Genomic DNA, 18,312 nt, shown 5'->3' with positions numbered 1-18,312 from the left:
TGTTTCAGGCAGAGGGAGGATAATAATGCCCCAACAATCTGATTGGGGCTGTTTTGTCGGGGAAGAGTCGCTGCCAGTGGTAGCAACCCTTCAAAGAAGGTAGCTCCAGGTTATAACTTCTAGAAATGCTTATGTCAGCATTTCCTCAAACTAAATATCAAGCATAAACAAGTAAGCAGGCACCATCATCTGCAAAATTTAATGTTCATGTTTTTAGCTGGAAAGTTATAGTGAAGCTGGCACATTAACTTTTGTTTTATGTATGAGCTATAACATGGGAAATTCTGATGGGCAGCTTACCCATAAAATGCAGCATGTTGCCCATTGAAACCTGTGAAATGGCAGATGTTACAGGTATGCCGCTGCAAGTTATTACCAATGTGAGTTACTGAAGTATGTCCCCGGCCCAAGTTACAAACTGGCCGGTAGGTTGAGGTGTTTAAAAGAGAATGATTGAGATGCACATAGATGTGAAGCCATCTAGTCCTAGCTATAGTGGCTAATGAAAACATGTTTAATTCAAATCTCCTAACGTCCTCTGGTACACAAACTCTGAACAATCCTCAGGCCTCCTCCAGTTGCGCTAGAGGTAGTGGGGCAAGCTCGAAGCGTGAGATGCTGTCGAGCACCCAGGAAGGCTCTACCAGCACTGCTGCACTGGAACGATTCGTGGCAGATGCATGAGGTTGGTCGGTAACTACTAGCACAGTCTGCTGGTCGTGGCCGCTGGGGGGCACTCGGGCGAGCAGCTGGGCGCCACCCAGAGTGAGCAGGGTGGCCAGTTCGTCACGTGAGGGCCCCCGCGCAAAGGGGCCTTGCAGGACCACACTGTAGCTGCTGAACAGGGTGCCACCGCCACTGAGGCGTGCGCGCTGAGGAGCCCCACTGTTGGGGTGTTGTCGCACACCCTGGGCTTCGTGTGCAGCCTCGTCGGCACGGACACCCCGCTGCAGGCACTCTTCCACCCCTGCGGTGCACAAGTGCATGTTCTGCCTGGCACACCACCGGTTTCGCCAACATCCAAAACATTAGCATACAGCTAGTTTACTTTATTGTGTGTAGAGGAGGGACACTAGAAGCACTGTGTGAACTGCAGAAGTGTTCAGTGCTCACAGGAAAAAATGCCACCATCCTGCGGGATGCAGCAGTGCAGTACTGTCTGAACAAAGAGGTGTGTGTCATCATTATGGCCCCGGCAGAGAGAAGGCACAGATGGTGGAATTCCTCCTGCTCCTTGTTCATTCCTGCGCTGTCAGTACGGACCGCAGCATCAGGTGCTTAGCTGCACTACAGCAGCAGTGCACTGAACAGCATTTCAACACGGGGACTTGCCTTCATGCAAAAACGCCCAAGTGCTGTGCAATATCGGTGCACATCGGAGAACTGCAGGTGGTCGAAATTATTCCAGAGCCTTCCATTGTGGTGTATCTCGGAGACTATGCACAGCTTTGGTACATTAAACCTACACACCATACAACTGCTTGTTTTCATCCACGAAGACGAAGCCCCCTTTCTGCCTTTTTCTGAAGTTTGCGCTTCAAACAACCATCTTCTCTCTTTCTTCTGCCAATTAAGCAATAATATTAGCCACAATAACAGCAAACAAAAGAAGAAGGTTAATACAATTCAGCAGAAGAAAGCATAAAATAGATCACTAGGACAAGCAAAGGTGGTGCCGCCAATCCACTGCATTCACGGTGTGCAGCAGCAAATCTCTGAAGGTTCCTCACAGTCATGACCGATGACCAATCATGACCGATCTGGTGACTAGAAATCTTTCCTGGGCATTTCTGTGAATTTACATTTAGTCTCAAAAACTTATAAAAGGCTCTTTCAAGGAAGGCAAGCACCATTTTAGCTTTGTGAGATGGTGGAGGGTTGACTTACACGAGAAGTTGACGATCCAGGTTCCAGCCACCATAGCGCTGAGCACTTTCAGAGTCCTCTGGCAGCAGTTGCCCTGCTTGTCACAGGTCACAACCAAGTGGCTCACTGCAAAAGGGAAGTTCATGTGGCCACTCATAGTGAACGCTTCAAGTACCAGCCACAACGTGGCAAAATGAATCAATGTATAAATATTAAGCTTGCCCAAGTCGTGTTGCAATCCTACAATATGACTTCGGCAAATACTACTTAAAATATTACTCATGGGTCATTCCATGCGAAAGGAGACATGTCAATTTTTTTATATTTTAGATTTGGCTGAAAAAAATTCTTATCAGTTAAGACAAGTCCAAATAGAAGTGTAGAGGCCTTGTTTTGAAGAAAAAAGATCTCCAAATGTCATGCTCCAAAGTTTAAGAAATTGGCTTTATCTGAGTATTTTTGGAAAATTATTGTTCAGGAACCGTTCCTCACTGCAAAATTTTTTTGCAACACGTAGACAAGATGCCCTATCTGTCGTGCCCAAAAGATGAACTGTGGATGATGCCATTTTGGTTCAAAATAGAACTGCAGAAAAGGAGAATATTTTAAATGTTTCCAGCTTTTTTTAATGTAAATTTGGAGTCTAAATTTTGGGACAGAATTTCTTTTGCTGTGTTGTCTGAAACTTTGTAATAGCTTTGTTTTCATTCAAGTTAAAAATTGCCTTTACGCTGTTCTTTAATTTATTTGCAAATACTATCTCAATTTCTGCGAAAACTGCGACATTGTGGACTGTAAAAGGCTTATGAGGAACAGCACACGAAAAAAACAAAAATAGCCAAATGGTCAAGCCATTTAATCAGTTTCGCATATTAAAAAATTGGAAAATTACTTTTTGTTGTTGAAGAGAAACCATTTTTTAAAAAGGAGTCGAATGGATGCGGCGCCAGCATCTACTACGGTGGGGTAAAACACGGTCTTTACTTCCGGTCTCACTCATAGCGTTAGTAGCAGCCATCAGCATTGAGCATTTTGTGGTAAGATAGCCCAATGGAGCGATATGACCATCTCAATTATTATTAAAAATTATGTTTGGGCTGAATGCTTACGGTATACAGAGTGCCATGTTATATTCACTGTAGTTTTGACCTAACCGCACAATTTAAAAGGTAGTCTGAACGTGTTAGATAAATAAGCATCTATTGTTTACACTTCAACCAATTAAGGCGTTGGCTGACCAGATAATTCAACTTCCAATGCCACGGTGCACAGCAAATGAAAAGCCTAACATGAAATTTGTATTCAGTTAAATGGCACACCCTATATATGCACGCTGCACAACATACAGCACATATTAAAGTGAGGGTGAAATGCTTGTATGATAACGTCTTTTTTTTTTTTACATGAATATATAGTCCAGACACACTGACCATGCAGCATTGCACCAGACACAGTTTCGTTTATGACCTGAACAGCTTGCAAATTAAAGGAACATTAAGGTGCCGAATGACTAGGAGGGTCATTTTGCTTGCTGTAGGAATGATTAGACAACCCAGGCTGACAGAGCAACACCTGCCTTTTCAAACTCGGGTGGAAGATTATGCCTCCTCTGATTACCAATGAAATAGTAGACACCATCTGCTAACTGAATGCCATTGAGGGACCATGTTTCTCTCGGCCGTAACAGTTGCTGCCATACTTTGCCACAGTCCGTTAGGTGCCTGGTCACGACACCGATGCAACTCCTTTTTAAAAAAATAATTTCTCGCCGACAACAAAAGCCACATTTTTAAACTTTTTACTTAAGACCATTTGGCTATTTTTGTTTTGTCATGTGCCGCTGCCCACACAGCATTTTTTGGCACTCAAAGTGGCCGTTTTTGTAGAAATTAAGACATCTGCAAGTAAATTACAGAACATTGCAAAGGCAGTTTTCAATGCTATGAAACAATGCTATCACAAGGTTTCAGACAACACTGCAAAAAAGTTCCGTTCCATATTTAAGATTCCAAATTCACTTCAAAAATTAAAAGAAAAGCGGAAACCTTGAAATTTTCTCCTATTCAGAGCTCCTATTCTGAACCAAAATGGCATCATCCTTGATTCACCTTTTGAGGCACGACAGGGCATCTCAACACCCAACTAAATGCCGAGACAAACTTTTGCAGCAAGGAATGGTTCCTGAACAATAATTTTCTAAAAATACCCGAAATAAGGCAATTTTTTAAACTTTGAAGCATGATATTTGGAGAAAAAGATGTTTTTTTTTTATTCAAAAAGACTTCTATTTGGGCTTGTCTGAACTGATAAGTTTTTTCAGCAAAATTTAAAGTATGTCAAGAAATTGGCGCGTCTCCTTTCGCGTGGAATGATACAAGCTCACAGCATATTTATTCACTCAGTGCACAACCACTGAAGATGGCATTACACATTTTTCAGCATGACACATTGGCATTCCACACCCACAAAGTGCACTATACTCAGTTTCATACATAGCAGTCAACGCTGCCAAAGTTAGCGCCCCTGTTCATGCAGGCTAAGTCCGTGCCCAAAAAGTAGGTAGTTCGCCATACAACCAAAGTAAACACAAGCATATTTCGTTGCAACAAACCTTAAGCACCCTGACTGGTACCTCCTGGACTCCGTTTTACGCCTTGCCACATTTTTGTCCTCCGATTCATAAAGACTTTGAGAAGCAAGAATTACATGTGGCAGTAAGATACGTGGTTGGTAGGGCTAATCACTGCTACTCAATTCATGCCTAAAAAGTAATTCACACTCAGAGGAAATTATGGCCAGAGGGCCCAAACCGTGAGCGCCTCACAGCTTCGACTGTAATTTTCAATGCTGCCACATCATTTTACATTGCCCTTTGTTTTCAACCACACTCACCTGTGTTTCGAGAAGAATGAATGAAAGGTGGCGGAGTAAAATGGTTTCGCAAACGCATGACTTCCGCAGTCTCCACAACGTTGTCTGCTATTTATGAAACAGAGTATAGGGACAGCATCGGGGGATTTTTATTCCTGCATAACAGCCTCCTGCGTCTGTCCTTTTTATCTCTAGGGCTGACAGTAATGCACTTTTTTCGTTATTGTTTCCAGCACTTTTTTATTGATTTTTCATTCCCGTTTTAACATGCAATGCCCCATCATAAATTGTTTTTTTTTTCATTGTGTGACAGCTCCAATCATAAGATTAGCGCTTATTGGTTTTTCTTCTTTTTTTTTTTTCATTTTAAAAAAGCAACACAACATGGCATGGCCATTCAAAACCCAGAGGTAGTATAATATAATGCCCAAACCGATTCCATGCGATTTTCGATTTTCCCGCCTTTCACCATTGGCTGAGGTGGCGCCAAGCCCCATGTTTGCTCTTGGTTATTGGCTGAAGCCCAGGGTGCGGCGTCACTCGGCCAATGGCGATGAATGGGAAATTCTAAAATGGAATCGATTCGGGAAGGAATCATTATATCATGCCGACCCAGATTTTTCATAGCAAGCCACATGTCCTGATCAGTGAAGGGGCTATAACTCAATAGTGCGCATTTTGAACTCGTAGGGAGAAATTCTGCCATTGTAAAGTTTTCAGGTGATTTTTCAGCTAGATAACAAATATTTGAAAGAAGTGCAGCACGTGCGCCACTAATGGAGTTATTTGAAAAAAAGAAAAATGCTGAAATTTTCTATCTTGCTGTCGTGCAAGTAGCTCTTGGTAAATTATATTTGGTGCATGACTAAACGAAGCTGACCTCCCCCATAGTGCTGCACATGTAGCTGACAGCTCCTCAACTCGAAGTTTCTGTGTTCTAGGCACAAGCCTTGAGCTACATGCAGCACTTGCTAATCTTAATTCCATGGTTCCAAGACAATTTATGTAGGGTCTCCAGAAACAGTTAGTGGCCCATCAGGAACTACTAACCATGTGACACACTTAGCGACACGGCACTCAGCAAGAAATGCTGTGTCACTACATGTCATTGCTCAAAAGTGCCTTGTTCTAGTCTCTTCTGTGCAACGCTCCAGCTATCAAAAGCCAGACAGCACAAGGTGATCCTATGTCATGAAATCTTTTGTGGGGTGGTGCTGATTACAGAGCAAGTTAGATGCTTAATCATCTAACATAGATCATTTTACAGATAGTACAAGAAAAGAATACACTCTCTGGTGGACCTCCCAAAAGCATAATGGGAACAGCACAGAGCAGAGGACACACACCACAAGCACTGGCTTGCCATTGAAAGTCATCTCATTTGGCTGCACACTGTAGGGCTGTAGCAACCTGCGGTTGCACCTTGCAGTTTATGGTTGTAGCACTATGTTGCATGAAAAACAGTTTGTATATCTTGACTGGTATGGCGCCTTATGCGTTTTTTTCCTCTTCCTTTTTTGGCATCTCAGTGTGTGCACTGGGCAACTTTTCACATTTTTTGTCTTCCCTTTTCGTAATTAATGTTTTGGTTTGTGGAGTGTGCACCACTCTGTGCTTCTCCCATCTGTGATGCTGTCAACCGTCACCTTGGCGGGAGAAGGAAGTGGCGCAGCTGCCCCCCAGCAGCCGTGCGCACTGGGCCAATGCCTGGCACTGGGCCTCGTCGAGGCCAGAGGCCAGCAGCAGCACCGGTCCGCCACCACCACCACCACCACCACTGCAGCCACTCTCTGTGGAAGACGCTACCTGCAAACACAGTCCCGACTGCAAAACTCGCAAGAGACCACATTGTTTATGAGTTAAACTCAAGCTGTGCCCGGAGAGATGTACAACTCTTCAATTTTTTTTTAGTAATGTCACGGGAGCCTCGACCAGGCAGTTACACAGCATCCCATGCAGGACTGCAGTGAAGAAACAGGCCAGATGACACACATGCACACAGAACACTTGCCAGTTGCAGTGTCACGCAGACAAACGGAGTGTAGTGTAGCGTCAGCACAAAATCCGACACGCTGCAGCTGGCCATCCATTTCATTACTGTGGTCCTTCGTGAAACACTGTGAATGACACGCTGCAACTGGCCATCCATTTCATTACTGTGGTCCTTCGTGAAACACTGTGAATGTGAATAACCCCCCCCCCCCCCCCCCCCCACCCGTCATAGTACTAAAAAAATTGCCGAGCTGTACTGCAATCATACACCAGCTCTGCTCAGGACCAGCTCAGTTTGTTCCGACGTTCCCACGATGGCAACCCCTTAACTTTTCTTCTGACAATGTGAACTTGTGGGGTGTATTGCCCATTTGCAGTGGGTCGGATGAGAGACACTAGGACAATTCCAAATTTCGACTTCCATCATTGCATTCCGCACAGAAATCAGCGCACTAGTTTGTGTATGCATCTTCTACAGGAGTTTCTTTTTCTAGACAACATTCTTCATAAAACAAACAGACAATCAAAAACTACAAAGGTTGCTCAGGTGGCATTTTCACAGGATGTTATGCAATGAGATACACAGTATATGTAAACTGCTTTGTTTTGAGGTAAAACCCAATTTCACCGGATTGATACACAATGAGCAGATTTTGTAGATTTGGTTAAATCCAATGTCGAACCGAAAAGATATCTCCAAGAAAATGTACTTTGCCTGCACAAAATGTTGTGAACGGCGCCCAGAAACCAGTAGATATCTAAAGGTCATTCTAGATGCTGTCTTTTCTGTTAATTATATCTCAATCCCGGATCAATGTCGCGAGGGCTGTGAGATTCTCTTCGATCTCCGTGCTTGCTGGAAGCACGACCTCTTCAACTTGGGGGAAAGTTTGTGGTGCCTCCTTGTTTGCTATAAGGGAGTGGTAAGGCCTAAGTTGTTCATTGTATCTGAGACGTATTGCCATTGCCCTAATGCGTATTTTGAAGGCAGCACTGCAATCATTTGTTATAAGCAGGCTCCACTGTATGTCATTTTTGTGATATTTTATGTGCCAGACCAATTGAAGAACGCAGCAGGAACACTATTCTGTTAATAAAAATATGAGTCCTCTTTTCTTTAGACAGCCAGTGGATTAACCCAAAGCAGTGCCAGGCAATGCTGTTCTTGATCACACCATAAGCCTGCCTCTCCTCTGGGGACTGCAGATGTTGCATGTGTGGCACGGGCAACATGTGCAATCTTTGACCAAACGTACATATTTCTATCATGGGTTGCCATGCACGTGCACATGGTAGCTTCATGCAAGTCGAGTGGATGGCATGCAAAAACCTAGCAACACTATACTCCATGTCACCTGCTACGTTGCTTTCCCATTTCAATGGTGTTTCCTGTGAAAGCAGCACTTGACACAAAAGCAGTGAGCCAATCATGGCCGCCGAAGGATTCCCTAAACCAGGCACACCCGAACTCTTGAAGGGCATAGCTGCTTCCATATATTACTCTCTAGCTTGCCCAAACACTGTTCTCAGTAAAAAGGACATACAGTGAGTGGCAGATAGCAATCCTCCTCTAGAGTGGCTCCAAGAAGACAGCTGGCCTCGCAACATACCAATATGCTTAAATAAATAAATGCACTGTCACAGTGACACAGAAGGGGTGCTCACCAGGGGCTGGGCTGCGGCTGGAGCAGCAGGTGACCGGAGAGCAGCCCGCATCAGCTCATTCTGGGCCAGTGAGCCAGGTGTGCGGCCATCATTGGCACTGCGGCAGCAGCAAAAACATGGAGCAGCAAAACAATGAAGGCGTGGCCCACAACAGCAGTTAGGCAGAACGCTGCTCAGAGTCATTCTGGGAGAGCGAAGACATCTCATGAGGCATGCATCAGAAATTAGTAGAACACATCAAAGCTTGCAGGCCCTGTGCGCCTAAGCATCCGCTGCGGTCAAGGAATGCAACATCTCATGTTTCTAGCAACTTCTGCAATTGAAGGATAGACAGTTGGGCAGGTTGACTGGAACTTGACATTGTTACAACAATGCAAAAGACAACGATCAAAGAAGAAGAGACAAAAAAACAAACTGAAGCCTGTCCTTCAGAGGTATGTACACTGCCCATTTTCCAGGTTTTTATATGTGCGCTATGCCGTCTTGCCTTTTCTTCTTTGTCTTTTGCACCGTTGTGACAATGACATGTGCCAAGTAGGGCTTACAGAGTTATACAAAATGTGCTGGCTCCTACCTTTTGGAGCCTTGGCTTGCAAGCCTCTCTATGCCAGAATGATAGTATGCAAGCAACAACACACCTGGCATCGGCATTGGCCCCTGCACTGCGGAGCAGCAGCACAACATCAGGCACGTTGCTCAGCACGGCGTCATGCAGCGGGGTGATGCCGTCCGGTCCCGCTGCATTGACACAGGCCCCGGCCGCAATCAGCAGCCGCACCACCTCCAGGGCCCCCTGGCTCGAGGCCTCGTGCTGCGCAGATTCAGTCAATTACAACACTCCGCCAATGGCAGCACTTGCAAACTCATCAGGAGCTGGCGACCAACATCTCCTAGCATTCCACTTTGCTACCGAGCGCAGCACCTGAAAAGGCCCCGAACAATCACTTTGTCATCACGAGAGATTCCCTGGAATTTCTATGGTGCCCAAGGGTAATTCTCATCTGAGAACTGTTTCTTGACACTAAGGACAAAGAAATTAATTTATATTATGTGATGATCGGCAACAAACTATTTCACATAATATAAATCTTTAGCATATAGCAATCATTTTTGCAACATCCACTTCTGCAATATAATCATTAATGCTATGAAAATTGCAGCTTCAGCCGAGGTGATGTAACAAGAAAGACTCGTCATTTGTGATCACACAGCTGTCACCACTGCATATGGGGCATGCGCGCACATTTTTTATTTCGAATAAAATTAGCCGCAGGATGGCACTCATCCTGCCATTCTTTGCTCTTGTGGTTTGGGTAAAAAAAGAGCATGACACAAATGGGGACAAAAGGAGACTAATAGCACAGGTGCTTTCTTTTTGTCCCCATCTTATGTATTGCTCTTTTTTACCTACAGTTTTGCCCAGTTGTACGATTTGCTAGAATACCAGCCTACATTGCCACACAGCATCTGAAAGGCACGCACATGCTAGTGCACAATAAGAGAATACACTGAAGGATTATTTGTACCAGCCAACACTGTCCAAAAATGTTTCACAGTGACAGCGGCAGAGGGGACTTTGAATTTGATTTCTCCATCGCTTTTTCATTGCGCTGCTGTGTGGGCTTACGGTGGGTGAGGTTTCTGGAGGTTGGAGGCCTGTTGGAGGGTGAATGTGGGTGGGTGGGGGATGCATTTTTACCGGTTTGTTGCCAGAGCTGCACCTACTGAGGATGCCTGCCTACTAGAGGTGTTGGAGGATGGAGGTTTCACACACAGACAATGGGTTTTTCGCCAATAAAGTACTTACTGCTAACACAGCAAACATGAATGTGACCTCACCAGAGGTGTCCAGCCAGCATTGTCGCGGACATTGGGATTGGCACCCGCACTGAGGAGGGCCTTCACCCGGGCTGCATCCCCCTGCAATGGGCAAGAGCTTTCCCAGGTTGCAGAACAGACCACAGCCTGCCTGAAAGGAGGAGCATTTAGAAAATGGTCCGCACCTTGATGGCAGCCACCTGCAGCGGGGTTTCACCCATGCGGTTGCGCCTCTCGGCCACTTTCCTCGAGGCAGTGGGCAAGGCTTTGCTCAAATGCACCTCTCCTGCGTGCACCGAGAGACACCGTCTGGGCACTGGACCTCGCACAGTAGGAACAAGCATGTGGTTACCCCTTCCTTCAGGCCTCTTCAATCATATATCATACACATTCACTCTTGGTCAACTACTTTGTGTTACATTTGGCCTACACAAGCCAGAGAAACTCAGCAACATAGTAGATGCCGTCTGTTCAGCACATTGACTCCTGATTCCTCATCTCCATCTAGCAGCTCTGGATGGCACTGAAAGACTCAACACAGGCCACAGTGGCCTTATACATCACATTCATCTGAGCTAGAGTAGCGAGCAGCTGCGAGCATCACTGCACAGGCAGGATACACGGAAAGTCACGTGGCATGCAAGCCACGCAGACTTGTACTGGTGGGAGTAGCTATGCATGCTCCAAAGACATACGGTTATCAAAACATGAGTGAGATGGCCAAAAATTTTGAGCCACAGTGCTGAGAATAATTGCAATTTCAAAATTTAAAATCTACAACCTTTGTTCGTAAAGTTTCGAGACTGATTTATTTTCTTCTCTAGAAATGATTCACCAAAACAAATGTTGGTGCATATGTGTAGCGCCATCTTTTCGGGCTAACCTGAGCTATTTGTGTTAATTGCTGTGGCAGCCGCTATATGGCTCTACATGTAGAAAAATACGTTGTCACTCGTGGTCTGCGCATTCTACTGTGAGTGAATGTGGCGAGATGGACGTCCACCTATAACAGCGTGTAAACAAAATTCTGTGTGAAGCTTGGCAAGAGAGCCACACAGGCGTATGAGCTCCTATGTGACGCTTACGGCAACGAGACATTATCACGGGCGCGAGTTTTCGAGTGGCACAAGAGGTTTGTTTCGGGGAAAACGTCGGTGGAAGTCGACACAAGGCAGGGGCGCCCTTCAACCTCACGGAATGAAAATAGCGTGGCTCGGATCAGGGAAATCGTGCAACAAGAACGCACCATTACAGTCCGCATGCTATCAGATACTATCGACATTAGTAAGACAACATGCCACCAAATTTTGCGTGAGAACTTGGGGAAATGAAAGCTGAATGCCAGACTTGTGTCGCACTCCCTCACACAGGACCAGAAGGACACACGGGAATCAGCAAGCGCTGATTTGCTCTCCGAGGCAGAGAAGAATGCTGCATTCGTCGACAGCATCATTGCTGAAGACAAAACATTGTGTTTTCAATACAATCCTCAAACAAAGAGGCAGAGCACCGAATGCCGGTCCACAAGCTCTCCGGCGTCGACAAGGGTGCGGCGACAGAAGACCAAAACAAAGACGATGCTGATAGTTTTTTTCGATGCCAGAGGTGTCATACATCATGAGTTCGTCCCACAAGGGCAGACAGTGAACCAGGAGTTTTATATCCGCGCGCTCCAACATATGCTTGATGCAATTCGGCGCCATTACCCTGACTTATGGGCATCTTGACAATGGAGCCTTCTCCACGATAACGCAAGGCTGCACACTGCTCTCAATGTCACAAAATTTCTCGCCAAGCACAGCATTACAGTACTTCCCCATCCGCCATACTCACCTGACCTCTCCCCATGCGATTTTTTCCTGTTTCCTTGTGTGAAGAGAGCCCTAAAAGGTCACTGGATGGGGAGCATAGAAGCCATTCAAGACGCCACGACAAAGGAGCTGACAGCCCTGCCAAAAGAAGCGTTTTCAAACTGTTTCCAAGGCCTCAAGAAGCGTTGGAAGGTGCGTATAGACTGCAAGAGAGACTATTTCGAAGGGGTGCTGCACAAACGATTTCAATGTTAAACGCATTCTTTTTAATGGACTCAGTCTCGGAACTTTACAGAGAAAGGTTGTAGTATAGCTATTACCAGAGTCCTTCAATGCACTGCAATAACTAACTACAAGATAAAAATCACCAACTGCGACCGGGTACTTAAATATACCTTACAATAATAGTTAAAAAGTTAATAGAACTTATAGTCCACTTCATACATTTCAGACTGCGGATGTAGTGTGCCCGCAAAACCATATTGCTCCGCCAATATGGGCCTTCCAATTAATTCTTGAAGCCTTGGTGAGTGTTTGGACGGAAACAAAGACCGATGTAAAACAAAGTGCCGGCATAGGGAATCACGGTCGAAGCTGTGAGGCGCTCAGCGTTCAGGCCCTCTGGCTATACTTTAAGCTGAGTATGAACTACTTTTTAGGCACAGATGGAGTCAGAGCGATTTGCCCCACCAGCCCGATATTATATCGCCACGTGTCATTCTTAGTTCTCAAAGTCTCTATGAGTCACAGGACGAAAATGTGGCAAGAGGTAAAACAAAGCACAGGAGTTTGCTAGTCACGGTACTTGCGATCTGTAGCAATGAAATATGCCTGTGTTCACTTTGGTTTTATGTGAACTAATCTTTGGGTGCGGAATTAGACTGCGCGAACAGGCGTGCTAACTTTAGCAGCGTTGACTGCAATGCATGAAACAGAGGATAGTTAACGAGCTTACTATGGTGAGATGCAATTAACTCTGCAGTGAAGCTCGGCCTACATTCAGGACTGCCAGACAGAATTCCTTCGCGACAGAAAAGTAGCCTGTTGTTAGCCCGTATATGCCTAGCGCCCTACACGTAGGCCACTGATTTTTTGCACAGTAACTCTAAAAGTTTATTGTGAAAAAGCTTGAGCCAAAAAGCATAGGGTCAAGAAGGTCTAAACTTCTCTTGTGCAAAGGTTGTGTTGTATGTGTTCAATTTTGTGCGTTTTGTACATTCAGAAATATCTCTCAGTCTTCTCTGAACGCCATTTGTTAAATTCAACATCGACTACATTGTAATACTTTAAGAAAAACAAATAAATGTTGCACGCTGTGATAAGGAAACCATCGCGTGTGATGAAAAACGCGATTTTAAAGTTGATGTCAAATATTTGAAGTTTTACCACACGTAACAAGTAGCGAATATGCCTAGCATCCTATATTATAGGATGGCCGAAAAGGCGGTGTTGAGAAAAATACTTCTGTCAATAAAAGAATGATTCTGAATTGTGCAGTGGAGTAAACGTTTCATATTGAAAGATACTTTATTTTTTTCAAATTTTTGAAGTTTTGGCATATATGAGTTAAGGCTTTTCTTGTTACCTAAACAGGCAGCTAATCAGAAGACAAAACTATAAGGTCAATAATTTTGATACCTCTGGCTAGTTTGATATTCAAACATTAAAAAGCTGATTTTGTCCACTGGTGTGATTAGTCCGCAGGGTACTAGAGAACGCCATGGACCACAGCCCAGTGTTACCAACTACTTTTTTCGTAATTAAGCTGTATTGTAGTTAGCGTGTAATGTTTCAGCTGTTTTCAGACGGCTGCCAACACACTTATTACTGTGCTGCAAAAGCGATCTTTACACCTCAAAAAGTCTATTTTTAAAAATTACTGGCAGGCCCAACATGCATGCACCCTTTTCCACTAACTGATCCGTATTTTACTCTACTTCACATTGCATGCTGTGCATTACAAACGGCAACTCGGAAGGTGAGAGATGGGTGCGGTGCTGGTGGAACCACCAGTTGTGAATGCCAGCTACTCTCTACAAAGGCTCGTACATTGCAAGTAACAATCATTACTGAGCACAGCAAGCACAGCTGTACTGGCTTAAAGTGTGACGGTAAAAATTAAGGTAATATGCAGTCCTGACAAAAGTGTCTAGCTCACCTTTTTCTAAAAGTTTTTGCTCACCTTGAACGTTTTTAGCACAATTCACAGGTGAAGCAGGTGGCTCATCATCATTGGCTGTAGGCCCTTAAAAAATAAAACAAAAGAGCATCAAACTTCATTACTGTGCAAAACTATGCAGGCAGCGCCAGAAGATATTGATAATGTCTCTTTGTTTCAATCAAACGCTAACATATTGTTCTTAATGTCACTTTTTTTCCTAACGTTAATCAAATGTAACAGATAAACATTGCGGTAATCCTTTCATAACCTCATCTGAACATATAGGAAGCAAATAAACAACACATGAGAACTTACACGAAAACAGTCAAGTAACCCTGCAGAACCACACCCACCAACTGTGAGAGCAGAATGTTTCAATCGACAGTTTGGAAGGAGCAAGGGTCAATGAGGGCTATGCTAGAACACTTCAATATAATACAACTAATACATGCAACAGACACTTTCAAACTGATATCGTGGCCTCACGATAGTGTGCCCAGTTATGATGAATGATTTTTCAGGTGCTTGTGGTGAATGCATAATGAGTAAAGTTTTGTTGCTATGTGCACAATCACATTTGCAGGCACATTCCAAATGATTTAACTGCAACGCTCTGTTAATTTAATGATTTTGCTTTTTAATGGCGCAAGGGCAGCTTTTGGCCAAAGAGCGCCATGGCACAAGTTATGCTGGTCGCAAAAACATGCGTGTCCAATAGAGTAAGGTGCCCTAAGACCAGTGGACTCACTGCAAATATTTTTTTTTCTCAATAAAGAAATGCAGATTTCTGTTGTTGAAAGGTAGGCAGTATTGTATGCTGGCCGCATAGTGTCCTGCAGCATCAAAGCAGCGACGCACACACCAAACTCAGTGTCGCTCTTCCTTCAGACAGCTACTGTAAAAGACCTGCCACACTAGATGTAATATGCAGAATGATTGGACCTGTATTAGAACAGATACATTGGTGTTACTTTCATTTCATCTCTCCAAAAGAAGAAAAATATAACTCGATAATAAGATCGCAAATTGTGCCTGTTGCGCTCGTAGCCCAACGAACCGCAGTTTGCACGGCCTTGCATTGATGTCCGGCTGATCTAAATGAAATCTGACTGTAATATTCATGGTCTTAAGCACTTATATTTCCATTCGGCTCGTACATTTGCTAATGCCCCATTTATGTCCGCGCAGTTCTTGTGCATGATGAGCGTGGCGAAGAGAGCTGCACTCATAAAATAGCTTGTTAAAGTAGCCTGGAGCAGCATAGCAAACTAGAGCTCATATCTGTTTATCTCACAGCTTTGCAGAAACCAGAGCATGCAGAGGTCAGCATACTGGGTTTTGTTGTCATTCTTGAAGAGGTGCTGCTTGGATACAGCCATGATGCAATATGCATTTAAGGCGGAAAGGAAATCCTTGTCCAGGGAAGTGTGGTGTCCTTAACAAGGCACAACACATCGCTGAGCTGGTAACCGGAAATTTATGCACATTTCTCAGAATATGTTCTAATATTATTGCGAATGAAGGCTACATGTATTTCACAATGCCCAGAAAGCGCAGAAAACAAACAAAAAAGGCCTCCACCTTCAGGCTTCTCTAAAACGTTCTCACGAATGTTCCTGATGCAAATACTCGATTGTAAGTTACAAAACATTTATAAGGTATTTATACCTCTCCATTACGTACTGGGCAGTCGAACAGCAACACGTGGACAGTTTGCCCACATAATTAATGAAGGCCCACTCTCTGCATGGTTCTCCTAGGCAGTAACAATTTCTTTGCAGTTGTGCTTAGACACAGCATAACTGGATCTGTGACCAAATTACACTGGTCCAATCCGGTGCACTGGTGCGTTTCGTGCAGTATAGCACCAATGACTATAACAGAACCATAAAGTGTCCCACAAGAAACAAAATAGAGTTATGGCACTTTTAGTGGTACCATTGTTCTCCTGCAGGGTTTCAGCGCTGTTTTAGACTTTTACACGCTAGTGTACTCTGCGACAACGCGAATTTCTTAAGTATAGTTTACCCTCCAGAACGCCATGGCACAGACTGCAATTAGTGAGCTAACAATATGGCGCCAGAATAAGTCAAACAATTGCTGTGCATGAACGCCTCTCTTAACTACCAAGCCGTAGCTAGAAAATCAACAGCCTTTGTAGTTTCTTGTCCATAGGCAACATAAGACTTCTTTTTCCTGCTATTGCACGATACGAGGCATGTCTTTCCGCTTTTTGCTTTTGCGTTGTTTGCATCTCCCTGTATCGCAGGCCAGCAGATTGGAGCACCGGCGGCACCTATCACAGTGTGCTCCTTCCGGAAAGGACCACGCAGTGGCACAAGCGGTGTTGTTAGAGCAAAGGCTGTTACTTGAAGAACATTATTACTGCATGAACAGTGGAGAAAGCTCTGGGACAGAGCGCTTAAAGTATACTAGTAGTAGTATGTGGGGTTTAAAGTCCTGAAGCTGCACATAGACTATGAGAGACATTGTAGAAGGAATTTAGACTAATTTCGAGCATATGGCATTCCCATACAGAGGTATTTTGCACTTCACATCCATTAAAATGTGGACGCAGAAGCCTGCATCCCAACCTTTAGCCTTGGGTTTAGCAGCTACACACCATATATCTACTAGGCCACCGTGTTGCGAAATATACTAGTATTATCATTTTTCAGTTACGAGTTCAACATGATATAAAATTTAGAGCAAACTTCAATATTATAAGTTTGGTTTGAGCATGACGCCATTGTTTAGGATATAAAAAACATAATGTGTCCATTTCTAACGTTGCACAACGTTTCAATCTAACAGGTAACATAACTGCATGCAACTTGCACAACTTTTGTATATTAATGTTTGATGCCACCCGGGGAAAAGACTCAAGCATTTTTTTATACTGACGTCAACACTTATGCTGCCGAGGAGCACAGTAATTGGGAAGCTGTACTACAAATATTCCTGCCAGATAATTTGTGCTCCATGCCATGTACTTCCTTGTGGAAGTGCACATTAACAACACACGCACACAAAAAAATACATGCCCACTGACCACAATTTCTTTCACAGCATTAGTTCACAGATGCATACTCCTCTCACTGAGCATGAAACTTTCAACAAGCCTTGGCCAATTTCCTTGCATACTTGATAAATGCTCCCTACCTTCATTTAACTGCGCTAACTTAAGATGTCAAAATGCTGACCTATCGTGGCTTAATTTCGTAAATATAACAACGATGCACTGCAAGCCACTACAGCCTAGGAGCACTGCCTCCTGGAGACACGCGGCGTAAATTAACTGGTGACCACACTCCTGATGTGGAGGCTTCTTGCAATCTTTATGTAACGAAGACGTAGTACGATAGAAGGGCTAGGTTGCATTCACTCATATTTGACACAAGTGCATTGCCACTGCTCCTCAGCTAGTTCTCGCTTCCATGCATTCAATCCACTAGTGTTGACCACACACTAATTACTAGGGGGAAAAAAAAAAAAGGCGTGTTGAAGGCAACTAGCTATTCGCAAGACCTCGGGCGTCCCATGAAGATATTTCTATGATCAGATATCAAGTGCTCGCCGCACATGCGTAGTAGAGAAAAGCACTGTGGCCAAGTGAAAGGGTATACCTTCACTGCCGGGCGAGGTGGCCGACGCGAGCAGCTGCCCAAGCTTCGTGGCGCAGGCGAGCACGCCGCTCATCTGCGGGTCCGGCCCAAGCTCCCGCTGGGTGGTCGGGGAGCCGCAGACCCCGCACGCGTCGCGGCCGCCGATGCAGCGCCTGCGTCGCGCGTCGTCGTCACAGCAGGAGGGCATTGCAACGAGAAGGGCTTACCTGCACACCGTGTGACCGCATAGCCCGACAACGTGTGGCTCCTGCAGTGGGCTCTCGCTGCAAGCACGCCAGCATGGAGGAAAATGCACGCGCGCCTAAGTCAGACAGCACCGCGCATGTATGCCATCACGTACTCACCACTGCGCACACCTAAGAAGTGACAACAGCTCCTCCAAGGCGCGCTTTGTCGCCAGCATGATCTCCGGTTGGTCTCAGTTCGTTCTGTGTGTTTTAGCTCGTTTTCGTATGCAGTGTAGGTGACTTGGGCCACCGGCAGCAGTTTGGATTTTTGGCGC

At 44.8% G+C, this 18,312-nt stretch overlaps 1 protein-coding gene across 1 annotated transcript; it reads right to left on the bottom strand.

The window, feature by feature from the left end:
• Positions 1-491: 491 nt before the first annotated feature.
• LOC144126187 (BRCA1-associated RING domain protein 1-like) lies at positions 492-18,293 on the bottom strand. The gene is made up of 11 exons (XM_077660183.1): positions 18,155-18,293; positions 18,017-18,073; positions 17,811-17,962; positions 14,206-14,268; positions 10,398-10,498; positions 10,234-10,314; positions 9,033-9,205; positions 8,395-8,491; positions 6,384-6,543; positions 1,888-1,992; positions 492-967 (listed from the first exon to the last, which is right to left on the bottom strand). Exons 1-11 carry the CDS (start codon positions 18,211-18,213, stop codon positions 564-566), a joined length of 1,452 nt encoding a protein of 483 aa, XP_077516309.1. The 5' UTR covers positions 18,214-18,293; the 3' UTR covers positions 492-563.
• Positions 18,294-18,312: the final 19 nt, after the last annotated feature.

The sequence above is a fragment of the Amblyomma americanum genome, chromosome 3, assembly GCF_052857255.1.
Source record: "Amblyomma americanum isolate KBUSLIRL-KWMA chromosome 3, ASM5285725v1, whole genome shotgun sequence".
NCBI classification, from domain to species: Eukaryota; Metazoa; Arthropoda; class Arachnida; order Ixodida; family Ixodidae; genus Amblyomma; species Amblyomma americanum.
The sequence above is the reverse complement of the archived record's forward strand: the minus strand, read 5'-3'. Positions and strand labels throughout refer to the sequence as shown.